Source organism: Nesoenas mayeri (genome assembly GCF_963082525.1).
Source record: "Nesoenas mayeri genome assembly, chromosome: 4".
Taxonomy (NCBI): domain Eukaryota; kingdom Metazoa; phylum Chordata; class Aves; order Columbiformes; family Columbidae; genus Nesoenas; species Nesoenas mayeri.
In genome coordinates, this window is record NC_137540.1 from 76,168,462 (window position 1) to 76,191,151 (window position 22,690).

At 55.9% G+C, this 22,690-nt stretch overlaps 1 protein-coding gene across 1 annotated transcript in view; it reads left to right on the top strand.

Annotated features, from left to right (window-relative positions):
• Window positions 1–772: 772 nt before the first annotated feature.
• The window catches only part of RAB11FIP5 (RAB11 family interacting protein 5), a 41,919-nt gene continuing 20,001 nt past the window's right edge, over window positions 773–22,690 (top strand). The window contains exons 1-3 of the mRNA XM_080344510.1: window positions 773–1,259; window positions 18,174–18,613; window positions 19,854–20,568. Coding sequence (XP_080200636.1) covers window positions 892–1,259; window positions 18,174–18,613; window positions 19,854–20,568 — 1,523 coding nt within the window. The 5' untranslated portion in view covers window positions 773–891. The remainder of the gene's footprint in view (window positions 1,260–18,173; window positions 18,614–19,853; window positions 20,569–22,690) is intronic.

Genomic DNA, 22,690 nt, shown 5'->3' on the forward strand with positions numbered 1-22,690 from the left:
GCCAGCACTGGGCCCTTGTGGCCAGGAAGCCAATGGGACCTGGGGTGGGTTAGAAGGGGGTGGTCAGTAGGTCAGAGAGGTTCTCCTGCCCCTCTGCTCTGCCCTGGGGAGACCACAGCTGGAATCTTGTGTCCAGTTGTGGCCCCTCAGTTCCAGCAGGACAGGGAACTGCTGCAGAGAGTCCAGCGCAGCCACCAAGATGCTGCAGGGAGTGGAGCATCTCCCGTGTGAGGAAAGGCTGAGGGAGCTGGGGCTCTGGAGCTGGACAAGAGGACACTGAAGGGGGACTCATTCCTGGGGATCAATATGGAGAGGAGCAGTGTCAGGAGGATGGAGCCAGGCTCTGCTGGTGACAACCAGTGACAGGACAAGGGGCAATGGGTGCAAACTGGAACACAGGAGGTTCCACTTAGATAGGAGAAGCAACTTGTTGGGGGTGAGGGTGTCAGAGCCTGGCCCAGGCTGCCCAGGGGGTTGTGGAGTCTCCTCCTGTGCAGACATTCCAACCCGCCTGGACACCTTCCTGTGTAACCTCATCTGGGTGTTCCTGCTCCATGGGGGGATTGCACTGGATGAGCTTTCCCGGTCCCTTCAACCCCTGACACTGTCATTCTGTGAATCCCGCTCCTGACCCGGCGGTCCGGCGGGCGGGGCGGGGTGGAGGGAGGGGGCGTGGCCTGGGGCATAGGGGGCGTGCCCAAGGTTGAAGGGGGTGGCTGGGGGCGTGGCTACAACCGGGCGTGGTCAGAGCAGGGGGCGTGGCTTGGGGGGGCGGCCGGTGGCGCTCGCGCTGCGGCGCGGCTGCGGCAGCGGCAGCGGCGCGGGGCCCGGTCCGGTCCGGTTCGGTTGTGTCCGGTTCTGTCCGGCCCGGCGCCGCCTCCCCGTCCCGCCATGGCGCTGCTGCGGGCGGCCGCGCTCCCCGCCGAGGGCTCCCCGGCCTGGCTGCCCACCCACGTCCAGGTGACGGTGGTGGGGGCCCGCGGGCTGCGCTGCAAGGGCGGCAGCGGCGGCAAAGCGGGCACCAGCGACGCCTACACCATCATCCAGCTGGGCCGCGAGAAGTACAGCACCTCGGTGGCCGAGAAGAGCCCCGGGAACCCCGAGTGGCGAGAGGAATGCTCCTTCGAGCTGCCCCCCGAGCTGGGCGGGCTGGTGCTCACCGTGATGCACCGGGCCCTGGTGGGCATGGACCGGTTCCTGGGCCAGGCCGTGGTGCCCCTGGAGCCCGCGCTGCAGCGGGGCCGAGCGCCCGACGAGCGGTGAGTGAGTGCGGCCCGACCCCCGTGGTGGGGGAGTCGTGGGGTCCCGATGTATGTGACCTGGGTGTTGCCATGGGGTCCCTATGGGCCCCAGGATGGACGTCATGGGGTCCCCACATGTCTCAGGATGGGCATCATGGGGTCCCAGTGTGACCTGGGATGGTGTCATGGGGTCCCTGTGTGTGCAAGGGTGGGTGTCACGGGGTCCCTACGTGACCCAGGATGGTGTCAGGGGTCCCTACATGACTCAGGATGGGGGTTATGGGGTCCTTATGTGACCCAGGATGGGTGTCACAGGGTCTCTGCATGACCTGGGATGGGTGTTGGGTGTCCCTACATGACTCAGGATGGGTGTCACAGGGTCCCTAGGTGACCTGGGATGGGTGTCAGAGGTCCCTATGTGACCTGGTGTGGCTGTAAGGGGCCCCTACATGACTCAGGATGGGTGTCACAGGGTTCCTATGTGCGCAAGGGTGAGTGTCACGGGGTCCTTTCATGACCCAGGATGGCGCTGGGGTCCCTGCGTGCCTCAGGATGGGGGTCATGAAGTCCCTGTGTAACCCAGGATGGGTGGCACAGGGTATCATGGGGTCCCTGTGTGACCTGGGATGGTGTCAGGGGTCACTATGTGATCTGGTATGGTTGTAAGGGGCTCCTACATGACTCAGGATGGGTGTAATGGGGTCCCTATGTGCCCAAGGATGGGTGTCACAGGGTCCCTGTGTGACCCAGTATGGGGGTCATGGGGTCCCTGTGTGCCCCTGGTCCTTACATGACCTGGGGTGGGCATCACGGGGTCTTTACCTGACCCAGAATGGTGTCAGGGGTCCCTACATGCCTCAGGATGGGGACATGAGGTCTCTGTGTGACCCAGGATGGGTGTCACAGGGTCCCTGTGTGACCAGGGATGGATGTTGGGGGTCCCTACGTGCCCCAGGATGGGTGTCACAGGCTTACTACGTGCCCCGGGATTGGCGTCAGGGATCCTTATGTGCCCAAGGATGAGTATCAGGGGTCCCTACATGACCTGGGATGAGTGTCAGGGGTCCCTCATGCCCGAGGGTGGGTGTCATGGGCCTATGTGAGCCCCAGCAAGGGCATTGCAGTGGATGAGGTGCCATGGGTGCCCCAGGAAGGGCATCACAGTGGATGGGGTGCCACGGGTGCCCCAGGAAGGGCATTGCAGGAGGTCACACACCATCACAGGGCTGTGCATGCCCCAAGAAGGGTGACACAGGGGACAGGACATCGCAGGGTCCACAGGAAGGGTGTCATAGAGGATGGGGTGGCACAGGGCCCGTGTGTGACCCAGGAAGGGCATTGGGGGACACAGGGCATCGCAGGGCCCGTGGATGCTCTGGAAAGGGCGTCACAGGGGACGAGACTTCACGTGTGCTCCAGGAAGGGTGTTGTGGAGCTTGGGGTGGCTCAGGGTCCCTCCATCCCCCCAGGAAGGGTGTTGTGTGGGACAAGGCATCACAGGATCCTTCCTCCCCCAGGAAAGGGTGTCCCAGGGGACAGGGCACATCCTGGGAGGGTCCCCATGGTGTCTGTCACTCCTGGGTAGCTGTGGCACAGATGCAGGCGGTGCTTTGTCCTTCCCATGGCTGCGGTGGCTTTGCAACACCCCCCAGGCTTGGTGGGGCCATTGGTGTGACCTGGTTTATCACAGCGCCGCTGCAGGAGGGTCCCTCAGTTCAGGGAGCCGAACCCCAGCCCTGTGTCACCTCCAGCATAAATCCCTTTGTGTGTGGGATTTGCTGTTCTTCCTCCTTCCCCTAGAAGGGTTTAAAACAATAATCATGTTTTCTAGCCTTTGCCAAGCAGAGAAATGCAGGAATGTGGATGCAGTTCCTTTAGGGAAGAAGTTTTTTTGGAGCTTTGCTCCATGCAGACCTGGCTGTGCTGCCACACGCCTCCGGGAGCGTCTCTGCCTCTCGCCTGCTCCCCAGGAATTCAGCTGCAGGATGGGGAGAGGAGCCTCCCTCGCCCTCCTGCCCGGGGCACGACGCAGCCTTGCTCCCGCAGGGTGAGATTAGCGTGGAAAAGGGGTTGGAAAAACTTTTCCTGTGGAGAAACACGCCTTGTTTGCATCCCCACCCCATGGGGACTCCTGCTTGCCCTAAAATGGGAGCGTGGAGAGGGAGGAAAAGTGACTAACCCTGCAGTTAGTGTCTGAGTGTTTCCCCCCCAGCGTTTATTTCGCTTTTATTAGCGCTGCCTGGAGAATGGGCGGTGTCGGAGGAGCTGGATCTGAATTCGTCGTTCCTAATTCAAACCAGCGTCGTGCACAGACTTCAGAGCGGGCGAGCCGATCTGGGTGCGCCGGGAGAGACGCGTTGTTTTGGCACGGGACGATGTGAAATGACTTTCCGTCCTCTTTGCGGTTTGGGTGGTGAGCCCTGCGCCAGGAGCTGTGTCTCGAGGAAAAGCTCCTGTTAGTAGTAAGTTTACAACACTGTGCAAAGCCGGGGGTGGCCCTGCAACGGTTCCGCTAAGGTTTCGGGAGCCTGTGGTTTCATCTCAAAGGTCTCAACGTCAAGGGCTGTTAATCCTATGGGTGCAATGTCCAGCGCGGCTGGAGGCTGCTGGTGACCCCGGCGGTGCAGCCCGCAGGGGGATCTGGGCTGGGAGATGGGACATAATGAGGTTTTTTGCTGCCCATCTCTCTCCCTTCCTGAGCTTTGCTTGCATAAGGAAAATAAACTTCCCCTTGCGCCGTTCAGAGCTTTTTAGCCTCTTTATCTTTGCCCATGGCCCCTGGTGATGGAAGCGAGCGCGGAAAACACAACGGAGAGCTCTTGCCTTGCGTCCTGAGCAGCTCTGATTGCTCGGAGCTATAAGGTGTCTTGAGGATGGGTGGTGGGTCTGTGCTGTGGAACAGGCTGCGCTTATTTTTGGGAGAGGATTCCCAAGTGCTGGAGCTTGTCCAGCCAGGAGGGAGAAGCATTAGGGGAGAGAAACATCTGACCTAAGCTTGCGACCAACTTCTGATGTACTGGTTTTGCAAACAACTTTGTTTAGGAGGAAATTTTAGTCCCAGGTTAAAAAAATAACAAAACAAACATGGTCTGCATGGCGGAGCACGCCCAGGCCTGTGCAGTAGAGATAACTTGGCCCCTGAGCGAGGGATGTGTGAGTTGAGTCTCTGTTGTATGCTGGTTTTTAGGAGCCCATCTGCGGTCTCTGCTCCTGGGCATAAAACTGCTGCCAGTTGGAACGGGACCTCACTTTAAAAAAAGGCCTCGATTGTCAGCGTGTTGACCTTGCTCTCATTTTCCTGCTGATTCTTGTCGTACGGAAACTTTACCGGCGATGATTTTTATACTTGTTTTCAGCCCGATGGAAAATGTTCTGTCAAACTTGGACTCTTCTCCGGGAACGAGCCGTCAGCTGGCGTCTGCGGCTGTTTGTGAGCTGCCTTGTTCGGCTGAACATCTCGGTCCTTTCAGTGTTTTGAGTGGGAGGAAATCAACTCTTGGATTTGCATGAGAGCAGCCTCGTGACCTTTTTGGGCATCCCAAGGCTTGGGGTCGGCAAGCAAAGCACCGGTGTTGAGCATCGTTTCTCCCTTCCTGCTTGAGCCATAGAATCATAGCATCATTTTGGTTGGAAAAGACCCTCAAGATCATAAAGACCAACCGTTCCCCCGCCCCTGGCATTAACCTGTGTACCCGAGAAGCTCATCTCTGTGTGTTTTAAACCCCTCCAGGGATGGTGACTCCAGCACTGCCCTGGGCAGCCTGTTCCAATGCCCCACAGCCCTTTGGGGAAGAAGTTGGTCCCCATATCCAACCTCAACCTCCCCTGGCGCAACTTGAGGCCGTTTCCTCAGCTCCTGGTGCTTGTTCTGGGGAGCAGAGCCCGACCGCCCCCTGGCTCCAAGCTCCTTCCAGGTGATTCCAGAGATCAAAGATGCGGCTGAGATGCTTCTGGTCCTCACCTCTCCCTCCCACAAGGGTCCCTGCATCTCTCTGTCCTGCCTCATTTTTTGGGAGAGGAGACTGGAATAAAGTGTTTCTGTACTGGTGACCATCACCGTGTCCAAGCGTAATGACCAGACGGTGGGTCTTCCAGCTCCGTTGCCTCGGTGCCGGCACGGGGGAGGATGTGGTTGTTTGTTGGGGTGGTCAGTCCCTCCGAAAGAAGGGCTCAGCCCAACTGAAAAGGGTTTTTTCTGTCCCCACAAGGCAGCTATCGCTTCTGCTTCCTCACAGCCAGGAAATGCCGTTGCAATCCCCCGCGGGGGCTCATCCTGCATCCCCTGCGGCATCGCAGCAAGCGATGTCCCCACCTCGGTCCCCATCAGCAGAGCCTCTGGGATGGGTGACGATGCCTCCAGCTGCCACGAGAGCTCCCATCCAATGCTCATTGGGTTGTGTTGACCCCTTGGCCAACGTGGTCTGTTGGGTGGGTGGCACAGCAGGGCGAGGACAGTAACATCTGCAGGGTTGGACCTCAGACCCAGACGGGCTTTGATGTTGCTCCATGGGCTGTAAGGCCGATCGTGGGCACCTGGTGTTTCCTAGACTGGGCAAAGAAACCCCGTAATTGTCACCACCTTTCCTCTCCTCCTTCGAAATACCATTGTCATTTGTTTTCTTTCCCACAGCAAAGGGGAGAAGTTGAAGCTGTGAGACTTGGACCAGCACTGGTGTGGCCAGCAGGCCCAGGGCAGCGACCGTCCCTGTGCTGGGACCTGGGGAGGCCAAACTGCGAATCCTGGGGGCAGTTCTGGGCCCCTCACACCAAGAAAGGGCTTGAGGTGCTGGAGCGAGTGGAGAGAAGGGAACGGAGCTGGTGAGGGGCTGGAGCACAAGTGTGATGGAGCCGCTGAGGGACCTGGGGGGTTCAGCTGGAGAACAGGAGCTGAGGGGAGACCTTCTGATCTCTGAACTGCCTGAAAGGAGCTTGGAGCCAGGGGGGTCGGGCTCTGCTCCCCAGGAACAAGCGCCAGGAGCAGAGGAAACGGCCTCAAGTTGCGCCAGGGGAGGTTGAGGTTGGATGTGGGAACAATTTCTTCCCCAAAGGGCTGTGGGGCATTGGAACAGGCTGCCCAGGGCAGTGCTGGAGTCACCATCCCTGGAGGGCTGGACAGACGGACATGAGGTTCTCAGGACATGGGGCAGTGCCAGGGGTGGGTTATGGTTGGATTCAATGATCTTGAGGGTTTTTTCCAGCGCAAACGATTCTGTTATACTGTGGCTTCCACGGTGAAGCTCTGCTTGCCGTGCAAACACCGGACTGCCAGAGCTCGGTCTTTGGAGGGCAAAATTTAGGGCTTTGCATCACGGGGATCCTGCAGGGAAGGGCACAGTAGGTGTAGCAGAGGATTTGTCATTCCTGGCTCTGGCATTTTCCTGCAGTGACTTGCAGTTGTTTGCTGGCTGCCGCCTCGGCCGGGGAGCAACAGCAGCGATTGGCCTTTGGTGCCTCTGCCACAGGGAACAAGTCTTGTGGAACTGTTATTAGCCCAGGTTTACATTCCCCAAAGCTCTCCCTGCCATAGTTCCCTTTACTGGTTGCTGTCCCTCCCCTGTGGAGGCAGCGGGGCTGGTCGCTCAGGGGGTCTGGGTTTGTGTGGAGCCCTTTGTGGGTCAGCCGCAGCGTGTCCGCCCTGGCAGCGGGATCGAGACACTCTCCTTCCCATTGCCCATCGGGGAAGAAGCTACTCAGGGTACCAAAACCTTTCCTCTGGGCGCGAGGCTTTTCTAGCTGAAGTCCTTGAGGCCACCGGGACTCGTGTCCCCTGTGTCCCAATGGAGCCTGGTTCTGGGACAAGGCTCAGTGGAGATGGGACGGGAGAAGAGAAGCTGAGAGGGATCTTATCAGTCTTTATAAATATGTCCATGATGGGTGTCAGAGGATGGACCAGACTCTGGTCAGTGGTGCCCAATGACAGGATGAGGGGCAACGGGCACAGACTGAAACGCAGGAAGCTCCATCTGAACATGAGGAGAAACTTGTTTCCTTTGAGGTGGCAGAGCCTGGCCCAGGCTGCCCAGAGGGGCTGTGGAGTCTCCTTCTCTGAGACATTCAAACCCGCCTGGACACGACCCTGTGTGATCTGCTCTGGCGACCCGCGTGAGCAGGTGGGTTGGACTGGATGATCTCCAGAGGTCCCTTCAACCCCATCAGTCTGTTTTTCTGTGTGATTTCCTAGGGCTGGGGAAGAAAGTTTCGTGTCATTGCGGCCCATCTGCGCAGCCAAGCAACGTTGGGACCTCGGCATGGGGCGAGAAGCACCCGCAGAGCCAAAGGACGCTGCCCAAATCCCTGCCAGGGCTCCCTCACTGTCTGTTGGTCCTTCTAGAGTGAAACCCCCTGCCAGGCACTTTTCCCTTCCCCTTGCTGGTTGTTCCCATCACATCCCCTCCTTTCAGTGGCCAGAGCGGACGGGTAACGTGATTTCTGTGTCCTCGTGTTTCCCCAAGCACGAACTCGCTCCCATCGCCGCCACCAACCCCTCTGCACCACCCCGTGCCTGTGGCCATCGTTCCCCCTCGTTCCATTAAAATCAGCGCGGATCGTTAGCAGCAGAGCTCACGCTGTGACCTGCGGGCTCTTGGCCGGGGCATCTCTCGGATGGGATGATTTGTGCTGTTTGCCGTTCCCTCCGTGGCCTTGGCTGCGTCTCCTATGGGGAAATTTTCACACCCAGGGCCAGAATTGACTTTGTGCCCCTTATCTGGTTGGAGCCGAGGCCAAATCGCCGCAGCCGTGTCCTCCATGAGTCTGTTCTTAAGTCAAGGAGGGCAAGAGACCTTGTAGAGGAAGGGATAGTGATAGCGATAGCTCTGTGATAGTTCAGGGATGGAAAGGTTTTAATACAAGGGGCAAACAGAGCCCTTTTCCCCAGGGGCTGTGATCAGAGGTGCCCGGCAAAGCTGGCGAAGGTCTCTGGGGTGGCCGATTGCAGCAGCGAGCTCCTTGGCCATCTGTGCTGTGATGAAATCCTCATTTTGGGGCTGAAAAAGCAGCTCGGAGGGGTTGTTGCGGCTCAGCTGAGCCAGGAAACGCCCTGCTCTGTTGAAATGCTGCCGAGCAGGGGGAGGAGGGGGGTTGTCCTGCCAAAAATCAGGTCGAGGTGCTCTCTGCGCTGCCCCAGGTCAGGCTGGGCCCGAGGGAGCCTTGTGCTGGGTCCTTGGTGGCCAGCATGGCCAGGCAAGCGTTTGCCCCTGGCTGGGAGCCCAAGGGAGAACACCAAGGTTCTGTGTGATGGTGCTGCTTACACAGGGCTTAATTTTGCTTCTACCTGCCCGGTTAACCCCGTTTTCACCCAGTTGCCGATGCCGGTTTGAGGCCCTCGCTCTATTCTGCTCCAAGAAGGCTCTGCTTTGCTTGGTTTTAAAAAGATATTTGAGCAGTTTGATCCCAGCTTTGTGAGTCTGGCACGTCGGGTTTGGACTGTGAGTAGCTGAGCGAGCTGGCCTGTCACCCTCCATCATCTGAAAAACCCAAAAGCTGCAGATTCAGGTTTCTGTCTGTGTTTCACGCTAATCTGCAGAGCCTTAACTGCCTCCAGCTGTCTTTTTGCCCTTAGCAGCTGCGGAAAAACCCACAGCCGGCTCAAAAAACCCCTGCAACCTGTTGGTAAAAAGCTCCAGATGCAGGTGGAGCTGGCGCTATTGCATGTCTCGAGTTTGGGTAGTACTCATACCATCCTTCAGGAGCATCGCTGCCTCGGTTCATCTTTCCAAGGTGACTCTCTCCCTTCCCTACAGAGCCTGGCAAAATATTTGATGTCGATTCTTCCTCTCCACTCCTCTTCCTCTACAAGTGCTGAGCTGGGGCTCAAAGGCAGCGTCTGAGAGCCAGCAGCAGGAGAGGAGTTTTTTGGGGATGTTCTTTGTGGTTCCTGGGGGAATCATGAAGATCTTGAGTTTATCTGAGTGGAGAGAAGGGAACGGAGCTGGTGAGGGGCTGGAGCACAAGTGTGATGGAGCGGCTGAGGGACCTGGGGGTTCAGCTGGAGAACAGGAGCTGAGGGGAGACCTTCTGATCTCTGAACTGCCTGAAAGGAGCTTGGAGCCAGGGGGGTCGGGCTCTGCTCCCCAGGAACAAGCGCCAGGAGCAGAGGAAACGGCCTCAAGTTGCGCCAGGGGAGGCTGAGGTTGGATGTGGGGACCAATTTCTTCCCCAAAGGGCTGTGGGGCATTGGAACAGGCTGCCCAGGGCAGTGCTGGAGTCACCATCCCTGGTTGGTTGGACAGACGGACACGAGATTCTCAGGACATGGGGCAGTGCCAGGGGTGGGTTATGGTTGGACTCCATGATCCTGAGGGTCTTTTTCAACCAAAACGATTCTATGATTCCATCTGTTGGGGTGGAGAGCGCGTCCATGCTGTGGCTGCTGCCAGGGCAGAGCCAAGACCCGCTTACTCTGCCCGCCCGCTGCCTCCAGCTCGTAAACACGCTTATGTAGGTGCCTTCACGATATAAAAACGGGCTCCTTGCCCCCAGCAACCCTGCGGGCTCCAGGCGCTCTGGTGTCCTCTCGCTTGTTGAAATCCTCTTGCTCTGGGCGCTGCTCCGTTGCAGAGGAGCTGGCGTGGGCTGCCGCCTCTGCTGCGTGGGGCTTTCTTCACAATTTGAGTCCAAAAAAGACCTTGTGTCCATTCTGCGTGTGATCTATCCAGTGAAAATGGCTTTTAAACCTTTGCTGCCACCTCTCTTCCCACCCCATGGCTTGTTGGAGCCTGTGCTCAGTGTGCAAGTAACTGCCGGGCCAATTTGGGTTTCCAGCCCAGGATGGGTGTTCGGGAGCTGCATCCCACGGCCTCCCCAGCTCCGCGTTTCCAGCACGTGTCCTCACCAGTGTGTCCAGTGAGGATAAATCTGTGTGTAATTAGAACACCCTGCTGCTAGGCTGAAGATTTGCTCCTTTTTCCTCCTTTTTCCCGTGCGTCACTCATGCCTGAGAGCACTTTGATGCCATGAATGAACAATCGATGCGTGACCTGTTGCCCAGGCGGGTGTAGCCGATATTTTGGGCTGCGTGGGTTGGTTTTCCCTTTGGAGGACGGGCAGGTACTCGGTTCTCCGTGCCAGCCCAACCGGGATGCTCTTCCCAGCTGGAAGTGGAGAAGAAATTACAGCAAAACCGTGTTTCTCCCATCCATCCCATGCACGTCAAGCTCTGCATTAAGCAGACGCACTGGGGGAACCTGCGGAGCAGCTCCTCGGTGTCAGTGGTGCTTTGCGATGCTGTAAAGTCCTTTTAGGACTTGTTATTTTAGCCTTCATTAGTGCCGTTGGTTCCTGGTGAGCAGGCAGCGGGTCGCCAGCGCTGTCACCTCTGCCATCCTCACCCAGGGCCCTCGTCCCCACGTCCCGCTGTGCCCGGGCAGCGCTGGCCTGGCGGTTCGGGTCATTTGGTGACCGCAATTGTGGTTTATCGGCTTGTTCGTGACTCGGAGGATGCGATTCTTGGACGCTCTGGAGCGTAAGCAGATAAATATAGCTGAAGAGATCGCTTTCTGTCTCCTGCTATTACAATCTCCTCTTCATTCATAAATGTTTCATGTACCGTTTTACAGCTTCTTAAATCTCCCCCCCTTTCCCTTCCTATCTTTCCGTCCTGTGCTAGCGAGGGCAAAACCTCTGCTCTCCCCAGCCTGAATTGGTGTGGGATGAAGTTGCCTGCCCGTGCTGCCATACCAGCGCTGTTGATTGCTCTTCTCCGTCCCTGGTGTCTATTCTTACCTGTGAAACCGTCCCCGTCGGTGCTGTCACAGCCCCGTTTGCCTCTTCCCACCAGCACAGAGGCCACAGGGGCGGATTTGGGGCAGTGGGGTGGCTGGGGAGTGTCCTGTCTGCTCCCTGCCCAGGGGCAAGAAAACAGCCTGTCCAGCGGCTGCACCCCAGTGTCCCCATAGCCAAGGGTGGCAGGGACAGCAGCTCAATGTGAGCCAGTGTGTGCACACGTGGCCAAAAAGACCGAGAGCACCCTGGCTGGTGCCAGCACTGGTGTGGCCAGCAGGCCCAGGGCAGCGACCGTCCCTGTGCTGGAACCTGGGGAGGCCAAACCATGAATCCTGGGGGCAGTTCTGGGCCCCTCACACCAAGAAAGGGCTTGAGGTGCTGAAGCAAGTGGAGAGAAGGGAACGGAGCTGGTGAGGGGCTGGAGCACAAGTGTGATGGAGCGGCTGAGGGACCTGGGGGGTTCAGCTGGAGAACAGGAGCTGAGGGGAGACCTTCTGATCTCTGAACTGCCTGAAAGGAGCTTGGAGCCAGGGGGGTCGGGCTCTGCTCCCCAGGAACAAGCGCCAGGAGCAGAGGAAACGGCCTCAAGTTGCGCCAGGGGAGGTTGAGGTTGGATGTGGGAACAATTTGTTCCCCAAAGGGCTGTGGGGCATTGGAACAGGCTGCCCAGGGCAGTGCTGGAGTCACCATCCCTGGAGGGCTGGACAGACGGACATGAGGTTCTTGGGGACCTGTGTCAGTGGTGGCCTTAGCAGTGCTACGCTAGCAGTTGGACTTGAAGGTTTTAAAATTGTTTTCCAGCCAGAATGATTCTATGATCCTATTTGATGCAGGAGTGAGGATGCTCAGGACCGAGCACTGAGGTACTGCAGGATCTGTGCCCGAAACTCCAGCTCCATAGCACAGCCTGAGTGTTAGGCCACGCTCACCACTGAGCTCTGCACACAAGCCGGGCTGGTTTTCACCCTGCCATGCAGGTCTACAGGCTGTTCAAGCCGTCGAGCCCCACTGGAGTGACAACCCCTCTGCTCCTGGCCTTGAAGCTGGAACCCATTAGAGAAGCAGGACTGAGTTCCTTCATTAGCAGTGAGCTGAATTACCTAACGAGCCGTGGCGGGGGTTGGTTTGTTCAAGTTTGTTTTTGAGCAGAAGGTTTGGAGAGATGAACTTCTTCCCACCCCGGCCACTCGCGCCCTTTCTTCCCCATCCGTGGGGGATTCAGCCCGTGTTTATTTTCCATCTGTGCTTTTCACAGCTTACAGGGATCACCTTGCAAAACAGGCCGTCCAAACCCAACACAAAAACAAACCTACGCTGCAGAAAAGCTTCGCAGCACCCGTGGGGGAAGCTGTGTCACAAACACGAAGCCACACAAAATGCACAAAACTCCCCAGGGTTGGGTTTTTTCCACGCTGTGCTTCCCTTCTCGGTAGGTGAGCTTCCTCCTGGCATGATGTGATATATATTCGTATTTCTGCAGGGCTGCTGCAGCTCTTGTCTCACCAAAATGCCTCTTGAAACAGTAATTTGTGCCATCCCCATCGAGGTGCGTTGTGCACAAGGAGCTTTGCCCCTTCTGCCAACATCCCTGTTTTCCCTGGATTGATTTTCTGTGCTCAGTCCTCTGCTCTAGAGGCCCAAATAGTCTTTAATTAAAGACTTGAGGCTTTTTCCTAAGCGGGGAAGACCTTGTTGCAGGGATGAATCAGCAGCAAATGACAGGCCAGGCAGAGGCATTGGCTCCGCGTTGGACTGTCACTTGTTCTGAGGTGGCTGAGCCGTGCGGGGCAGGAGCATTTCTGCTCGCTTGGGTTGAACCTTGGCCACCTGGACCACGCCGAGTGATTTTGGGACATTTTTGGGAAGCGTCTGACCGCTGAAGTTCTCTAGAAACGCTCCGGCCGCGCGTCCTTCCCTGCGTGCGGCCGTGAAAGCCGCGAGTTGCTGAGGGACGTCGCCACGCGAGGAAGCCCTTGTCAACCTGCTGCTGCTAAAGCACTGGGACCAGTCCAGGACTGGAACTGGAGAACCATTGCTGAAGGTACCCAGGGTGTGGTGCACAGGTCTGGCTGAGCTGGAGGGTGGATGAGGATCCCCTGGGGACCACAACTGGACCCATGGGAGAGCAAGGGTGGTTCCTTTTTGGAAGGACCCATGTTCTCCTTGGAAGGACCTGCGTCCTCACTCAAGGTAGGGCAGGGTGGTGCCCCGATGGTCCACACGGCATCTCCGAGAGCCGTGTTCCGTTCGCTGCCCTGCTTGCGCAATCTCATCCCGCTGTCACGACTGTGCTAATCCCAAATCAATGAAGTGAGCTCGGCTCACTTTAGGATGGTGACCTGCAAAGCTGGGGAGTATTTGAGCGTGGGCTTCAGCCTTGAAGGAGTCACTTGGGGAGGTGTGGGATGTGGAGGGGACAAGGTGACAGAAATCTTGGGCTCAGTGTCCCCTGAGACCCCTCTCCATGGTCAGGGTTCCCATTGTGTTGAGGTTTGGCTCTGTGTCCCCTGGTGTCTCTTAAACCCAAACCAGTTTTCTAACTGACAAGGAGAGAAAAAACTGCCTGAACATCTTCCCTCTGTTGTTTACATCCCCAAAACAAGGTTTTTAGAAGCCGGGGCTCCCTTTGCCCCCCCAAATCGATCACCCACAGCCCAACAGAGGATGATGAGCAGAGAGGGCGGGACGGTGTGAACCAAGCGCTGACCCTGAGCGAATCCATCGTGTCAGCATCCTCTGTGGGCTCGTTTTTCCTCCTTAACAAACAGCTCCTACGCTCTTGTTTCCATGCCAGGGTGGTTTTTTTCCCTTTGCTCAGCATTACTTGGCTTTCCGGTACGGGATGCTGCTGGGGGATGAGGGAGAACACGTGGGTTTTGGGGGCCTGGAGCTACAGCAGAGCTTTGTGCTCTGTTCTCTGTGCTTCCCTCGATGCTCCGATTGATCCCAACAACAGCAGATATAAAAATAGATGCCAGGCGCTTTGTGCTGTTCCTAACCAAAGCTGCCTTTTGGCAGCCGTGCCGTGCGGCTCGTCGTTCTCGGTGGAGGTGAGTGGGAGGAGAGAGGAGCCTTTGCACAGAACAGGGTTTTACCGCAACTGTCTGGAGGCAGCTGGGATGTGCTAATTAAACACGGTGACCTAAATGAGCGTGCACAGCCAGGCAGGGGGGCTGGGAACCCTCAGTCCATACTCAGTGCTCACTGAACACGGTTCATTTCCCAGGAGCTACGTTGTGATAGAACAAGGGGTGATGGTTTGAAACTAAAGGAGGGAGATTCAGGGTGGACATGGGGAAGAAATTGTTGGCCCTGAGGGTGGTGAGAGCCTGGCCCAGGTTGGCCAGAGAGGTGGTGGATGAACCATCCCTGGAGACATCCCAGGCCAGGCTGGACGGGGCTCTGAGCAACCTGAGCTGGTGAAGATGTCCCTGTCATGGCAGGGGTGGGATTAGATGAGCTGGGAAGGTCGCTCCAACCCAAACTGTTCCATGATCTATAAGAGCTCTCAGGGGCCTCCAGCTGCTTCCTCTTTCCGAGATGTCTATGGGGAGGCTTCTGTTTGAGGTTTCCTCTCCTGTCCCTGTGTACTCGGGTGTTTTGCCACTTCCTTCCCCCTGCAGAGATCCCTTGGGTCCCTGTTCCTCCCGTGGCATCTGTGGATTGAAGATCCTGTGGTGATGCTGGGAGAAGGCCTTTGTATTTTTGGGGTGCAGTGCTGCAAGCAGGCGCCTGGTGCACAGAGGTGTTGGACCCGTTGGCTGTGAGAGAACAGGACTTGGAGCACAAGTGTGATGGAGCGGCTGAGGGACCTGGGGGGTTCAGCTGGAGAACAGGAGCTGAGGGGAGACCTTCTGATCTCTGACCTGCCTGAAAGGAGCTTGGAGCCAGGGGGGTCGGGCTCTGCTCCCCAGGAACAAGCTGTGACCGCTCCAGACTTCTCTAAGAGCAGCACCCTGGTTGTATGTGGCCGGAGATGGGTGGCTTGTCCTGGGTGTCCAGCGAGGAGCTGGACCCAAGCGGGTGGCACCTTCCTCAGGAGATGCCACCAAAACCAAGGGCCGTGGGGTGCAGTTCACAGCGCAAAGATGCTGCGGGAGCTTGTGTTTAGCTGGGCTGGGACGTGAAACCCACCCAAATCCTGCCACATCCCAGCCCAGTCAGTGTTTGCGCCGCCTGTTTCCACTGGAACTGATTCATAGAAAAGAAAAAAAACAAGAAAGAACCCAACATGGAACAACTTAATCCTCCCAAACATTCATGTGGTGCCGTAAACTTAGAGCTCAGCCTAAAAATAGCTGCGTTCCCTGGTTGAGGTGTAGTCCCGACGGCTGATTAGCTCTCGGGAACCAAAAATAGCTCCTTAATCCAGCTCCAGCATAAGCAGAGGTTTTGCCTTGAACGGGTGCTTTTTGCAGCAGATCAGGTTTTAAGGCTTGTTCTCTCAAAGGCGTCGCCGCCGAGCACCCAAATTAATATTAATGAGCACAACATTCATAAGCGACGGGACGGGAGATGCTGAGAGCGCATCCACATCTCTTACGGGCAGCTCCATCTCATCATCCTCAAGCTCGCACCTTTTCTTCTGTTCATCCACCCGGATTCTCTACTTCTTATTTTCCACAGGATGGTGTAAAACATAAAAACTACTTGCGAGGTTTGTTTTTTATTGTGTCGTTTTCCTGCGAAATGATTCAGCTCCCAAATCTCTCCCAGCTGGCAGCTCTTCCCTCTTGAACCTCTTCCAGGTCTTACATCAAACTGAGCAACACAACATTTGATGTGCAGCCTGTTCCAAGCGGCTTTGTCCTTCCCGCTCTGATGGAAAGAGTCCGACTGACCCACCTGCAGTGGATCCGCCTGTTTGGGTGGTTCTTTGCACTCTGTGACTCGCTCTACAGCCTCAAAGCTGCTTTTTTAAAGGTGTTTTCTTTTTCCAGGCGTCCCGGTGGGGATTTAGGGGTTCTATCCCCCTTCCCCAAGGTGCGGTGAAGGTTCCTCATGTTTTCCAGCTCCTCCCTCGGTCTGAGATGCGATAACTTCCCCAGCACTAATTCAGGAACTCCTGGAGGACGCGATTCGAGTGTTTTCCTCGCCCTGGTGATTTCAGGCTGCTCACACCCAGCTCCGTCCCTTCACATTTTCCTTCCCATTATGAAGTGACTTCACTTTTCGAGTGGATGTAAAACATCACCACGATTTTGATTTTCTGGCAAATACTTAACTCCCAGCCTAGAAATTTCTCCCACCTCCCGGTGCTGCCTGTGAAACGTGTCACTGAACCTGCACATTTCCTTGCGCCTTGTTATAAGGGGAATTTTAATACTTTGCCAGGGAAGCAGAGCCTGGAATTGGGCAGCTCATGGGAGAAGGGAGCGAAAGAATCACAGAATGGACTGGATTGGAAAAGCCCTCAGAGATCATCCAGTCCAACCCTTGGTCCAACTCCAGCCCATTGACTAGATCAGGGCACTAAGTGCCATGGCCAATCTCAGTTTCAAAACCTCCAGGGCCGGTGAGTCCAGCACCTCCCTGGGCAGCCATTCCAATGCCTGACCACTCTCTCTGCACAGAATTGCTTTCTCATCTCCAGCCTCAATTTCCCCTGGCAGAGCTGAAGCCCATGGCCCCTTGTCCTATTGCTGATGCCTGGGAGAAGAGCCCAATCCCCACCTGGCTAGAACTGCCCTTCAGGAAGTTCTAGAGAGTGCTGAGCTCAGCTCTGAGCCTCCTCTTCTCCAGACTAACCAAGCCCAGCTCCCTCAGCCTCTCCCCATAGGGCTTGTGTTCAAGTCCCTTCCCCAGTCTTGTTGCTCTGGACCCGCTCCAGCACTTCAATCTCTTTCCTGAGCTGAGGGGCCCAGGACCGTGGGGTTGGCAGCAGTTTGGGGGAAGAAATGGAACTAGAAGGTGTCTTGGGGCATCTCTTGCTTTGGTGGCTTCTCACCCACTGTTGGTCCCAGCTGGCAGGAGGCTGTAGAATCACAGAATCGCTTTGGTTGGAAAAGCTCCTCAAGATCATCGAGTCCAACCATAACCCACCCCTGTCCCTGCCCCATGTCCCTGAGAACCTCATGTCCATCTGTCCAACCATCCAGGGCTGGTGACTCCAGCACTGCCCTGGGCAGCCTGTTCCAATGCCCCACAGCCCTTTGGGGAAGAAATTGTTCCCCAAATCCAACCTCAAGCTCTCCTGGCGCAACTTGGCTGGTCCCCTCTCCCATTGCATCCCAGGGCGCGCTCCGTGCCCTGCACAGCCTATTCCCTGCAGAAGGATTTGGTCCTAAATACAGCTTGGAAGTTTTTTCCCTTGTGCCATGACTGTTTTGGAGGCTTTTCCCATGTTCTGTGTGCGAAGTTATGGAGCAAAGTCTGTGTTATGGGTTTCATCCCCCAGTAACTTGCTGTGTAGTCGGTTGAAGCTTTTGTGCTGGTGGATATGGCCAATATCTCCCCTGGGAGCTCCCACCAGCCCCAGCAGCTATGGGGACATTAAAGTGAAATAATTTTCCCTCCTCAGCTTGAGCTGCCTCAAAATTCAAAATTTAAGACGTTTCGGGAGAACTGAGGGATTTGGTGGAGGGGAAGGGGATGGACATTGGGTTTTGCTGCATCCTCCACCATCACATCAAGTCATCACAGATCCCAAAGCTGTGCCCCGTAAAGGGCTCTGGGGATGCAGCATCCTCAAAATGCCCAATGCAAGGTCACTTCTAGGCAGACTTGAGCATCTTTATTTAGGGTGAGGCACCGAGGATGTGGCATTAAGTTATTTTAATGAATGTTGTTGAGTGCCTTTGCCATTACGGTCCCGTCTCTGACTTGAAAGGATTTGTTCTGAGTCACTGGCTCTTGAATATTTCAAATGCGAGCACAAAGCACCGTCTTTTTAAACAGACCGACCGACCATACCAAAATTTGGTTGTGAGTAACCTCCCCCTGAACCGCGCGGCGGGATCTGACGCCAGGACGAGCAAGATGCGGCTTTTGGGGTTATTTAGTGGAAGCGTTTTAGGACAGAGATGGAGATGGAGCTGTTAGGGAGAGGTCTGGTCCCTGCGACACCTCCGTGTTTGGTGTTTGTACATCTCCGACTTGGGTCTTAGGTGGCTTCGGGGGCGCTTGTGTGACTTCCCACCTGTCGGTGTCCTCGCTGAGGTCTTGGAAATGACGGAGGGACCTTTTCTTCTCTTCCCTCTTTGGCTCCAGGTGGTACAAGCTACACTCCAAGGCTGGGAAGAAGGAGAAGGAGCGCGGGGAGATCCTGGTGAGCATCCAGTTCACGCGTAACAACCTCACGGCCAGCATGTTCGACCTGTCCATGAAGGACAAGCCGCGCTCGCCCTTCAGCAAGCTGAAGGACAAGGTGAAGGGCAAGAAGAAATACGACTTGGAGTCGGCCTCGGCCATCATCCCCAGCAGCATGGGCGCCCTCGACGGGGAGGACGACTACGACATCGGGGGCAAGAAATCCAAAGTCAAGGGCTTCTTCTTGAAGAACAAGCTGCGCAAGTCGTCCCTGACGCAATCCAACACCTCCCTGGGATCCGACAGCACCGTCTCTTCCGCCAGCCTGGGCCTGGCCGCAAACCTTCCCGAGGTGACCAAATCCCCCAGCAGACACAGCAGCCTGTCCACGGAGCGCTCTGGTAAGAGGATATCGCTTTTAATCCCCGCTTCCCCCCTTGTTTTGCTTTTATTTCTGCTTCTTTGTAAGGGGCTTTTGAGGCTTTCCTGCAAATCTGTTAATTAATTGCTTACCTAAGAAGCGTCGTCCCGCACAAACCCTCCGAGACCTCCGCGCCGGCAGTACCGTGCTTGCCAGAATGAGAGGAAACATCTCAAATTTTCCTTTTCCTGTTGAGCCTGTGTATGAACAACCTGACTTAGGCTGACGCTGCACGTGTTGCCTGCAGCTCACCACGGGCTTGCGGGCTACGGGGGTGCTGTGGGACCCCTAAAACCCTAAAAGTGGGTCACTAACGCTGACTCAGAGCGCAGAACCCCTGGCAGAGGGTTGGAGGGAGCAGAGCGCGTCGCTGCCCAGTGTCTAACGAGACGCCTCCGGCTCGGAGGCAAAGCTGGAACAGCGACCGGTTCCCGGTGATTAAACCGATCTGAGCTCTTGGCGCTGCGAGAGCGGCGATTTGCAAACAAAAAAGGCCCTTGTAGTGAATTAATTCTTGCAAACAAACTATATAATTAAATGGTTTAATTGGCTGGCGATGGCAAATTCCCGTACGGGGTGGGAGTCCCTGGGTACGTGATGCTTCTCACCGCGCGGGTGAAGCCGCTCACGCGCTGCGGGTGATGTTCCCAAGAGGCTCCGATTTGGCCTCGTCATCCTGGCGTTGTGGTGAAGGAGACGGTGTTTTCGGCTCGAGGGGACAGCAGCTGTGTGTCACCTGCTCACCGGGGTCCCCATGTAACCCCAAAAACCTGCTGGGCGTTAGCAACAGCCTCAGGGCCGGGCAGTGCTGCAGCCTGGCCTGGCGAAGCGGAGCGCAGGGGCTCGTCGTCTTTTATTCCATGCAAATTCTTAAATCACACGGAAGCATAAGCCCTCTAAGTAGCTTCTGGGTAGTTTCTTGCGTTTATTATCGATCGCAGATCCTCTCAGACAAGGGGTTGGTTTGTCTTACAGAGACTCCTCTGCGGATCCTGCAGCGGGGAGCGACGTGTTTGGGGAGAATATGGAACAGCTCATAGAGCCACATAATTATGACCCGTGTTTTGCGTTTTAATAGTTTAAATATCAACTGGTAAAGCCTGGGAGGGAGAAAGCCAGTATGATTTCACAGATCTTCATGTTTGCAAGGTGATAACGATGCTTGTCATGCTTGTTACTCAGACGGCCTCACCTCTCTTTTGTGCTTTGTTTCCCCGCAGTGAAAGACTATTTGCCATCCCCGAAGTTGACCCACAAGAGAGCGTTGAGTGACGATGTGTCCCAGGTCAGCCCGGTCCTGGAGCCGAAAGCAATCCAAAACCTGAAACCAAAGAACGACCCCGTGTCCCGCTCTTCCCTCTGCATCAACGGGAGCCACGTTTACAGCGACGAGCCCGCGCCGAAGAGCCCCGTGGCCGTCCCGCAGGCTGTCCCCAGGCGGCAGGAGGAGGGTCACGGCTTCACCCCCCTCCATCCCGACCCCCACGAGGTGCCTTGGGGGATCAGCGGCTTCGAGAGGGCGCAGCAGAGAGACGAGCCCAGGTTCATCCCGTCTCCTCCCAGCTTGGCCTTGCAGGAGGAGCTCAGGGTCTCCACGAAAGCCGTCACGCTCAGCAACCACCTGGGCAGAGCCAGGATGGAGGAAAACAGCCGCTTAGAGAACAAACCGACTCAAGCCGCGACGCCCGTGGTCTTCTCCACAGAGACAACGAAGGACAAACCACCCGAGGAAACGAGGAAAGAGGAGAAGAGAGCCAAGGGCGGCCTGTTCCACCACGGGGGCAGCAAGAGCGACGCGGGGAGCAAAACCCAGGCCGAGAAGGTGGGACCCTCGTCCGGCTCATCCAGCCACACGGCGGCCGGCGGAGACGAGAGGAACAAAACCAGCAGCTGGTTCGGTTCCAAGGAGCCCAAAGAGTCCCCTCAGAAACCCAGGTCAGTGACAGGCGGGCGGTGACGTTCTGGCCATTAAATCGCTGCCCCAGCCTCCCGTTTTCAGCGGCCACGCTGTTAAACGCTCCCGAGGACGCGTCCCCATGGCGATAGCGGGGAAATGCTTCCTTGGTCTTAAAATGGAAAAAACCTCTCCCTTTGAGATATTTATCTCAATCCTCCGCTGGCTTGTGCCACAAACCAGCTCGGTTTGTCCTCCCAGGTTCTGTTTCCCAGTTGGGGAAGGGAGGGATCCCCCTCATGGTGAGGGAGATGTTTCCCTCCACAGAGCTCACACACCAAGTGTTTCTGTGGCCTCGAAGTAAAGGCTCGTTATCCTTTAATTAGCTAAAAAAGCTTCCCTGGCAGGCAGCATGGGATGCGGGACATGGGGACATGTAATCACATTTTCTTTTCATTAACACCCCCCACTCCTGCGTGGCTGGGCTGGCCTGGGGTTGCGGTCCTTTGGTAACCTGAGGTATTATTAATATTTCTGAAGTAACTAATCGCAGCCCTGCTCTCTCCTTTCCCCGTCCCACCCCAGCCGCGTCTCCTCCCCCATGACGAATCTCTAATAGTTCTCACTTCGTGTGACGATTCATCCCTCCAGACCCTCAGCGCTGTATTTGTAGGACGCAAAACGTGGCGTTCGCCCCATTTCTGTGCCGGCTTTACCGCGACGGTGCGTCCCCCGTGTCCAGAACCGAGCCGGGAGCCTGGAGATCGCTGAGAGCCCTATGTGGCGTTAACATTGCTCGGAGAGGGAGAAAACGGGGTTAAAAGCAGCCAGGAAAAATAACAAGCAGTCGAGAGCTGGTTGAATCTAGAGGGTTGAATTATGATGGGGGTTTTGTAATCTGGGCTGACTTGAACCTAATTTATTAAGCAGAAGGATTTTAATTCAGTGTAATGAGGAGGCGCTCATGGTTTATTCAGCATCACCAGGTTCCCACACGGGTTAAACTGGTGGTTCCTCCTTCCAGGTCTTTAATTTCCAGGGGACTTGAAAGCCCGGTGGCTGTTTGGTGTCACATCCCCGTACCGGGTTTGTTTCTGGATGAGACTAAAGGATTCCGGTCTCTAAATGCCAGGAGGGAGGAAGGACAGAATATTCATCACTCTTTTAATTCCTTTTTCATCTTGCAATAATAAACCTGCTGTTCAATTTAAGTCCTAGAATAGAAAAGATACACTATGAAAAAGAAACCCATCGAAAATCCCGCTGGATTCAGGCAGCAAAGTTCCGTGACCGCGATGTTCGTGTGATGGATGGAGATGCAGAGAGCCTTTTTATTTGTTAAATCAGTGCTCACCGTTTAATTTCAAGCTAAGCTAAAGCTCGGCTTTGCTTAGACTCGGTTTGCCGTGGCGTGTCGAGGATCCCATCGCAGGAAGCTGTTGTGTGTGGGGAAATCTGGGTGAGTTGTGCAAGAGCAGCTCCCCTGGCTGGGCTCTTCTCCCCCAACAATCACAATTGGCTTTGAAGCAGCAAGCGCTGGGGGGAACAAACTCCCAGGGCCACATTTTGGGGTGTTTATAAGTGTCTGAATGGGCTTTAATTGCAGTTTGCAATTTGAAAATGGAAAGTAATGAGTTTAAACTGTAGCGAGGGAGGTTTAAGGTGGATATTAAGAGAAGAACGTGGTGAAGTGCTCGAGCTGCCTGGCCGGGCAGTTCTAACCATACAGAACTTTTATGTATTTTCATTCTCCTTCCTTACACCGAATGACCTCGTGGGCTGTGCCGCCGATCCAAATCGAAGCTGTTGAAGGGTTTCTCAGGCCGCTGATCCAAATTGAAGCTGTTGAAGGGTTTCTCAGGTCTTGGCTGAATGCAGGGGCTAATTCCATCTGCATTGGTCCCTGGAGCGCGAGACTGAGAAGTCTGAGCGCTCATCTGGGGTGTTCTGCCATGTCCAGCTGCATCTGGAGGAGCTTTTCAGTTATCCATATAACTTCTAGCGCTGATGACAGATTCACTTTGCTTTGGAGAGAGAACCGACCTCAATTGCACAGTTTTTCACCTGCAGGAAGGGATTTTTCCCTCCTGCTCTCCTGATGCTGGAAACTTCACCTTTGTGGTTCTTATCAGCATCTTCTCACCTTTGTTTTGCCCACTGTGG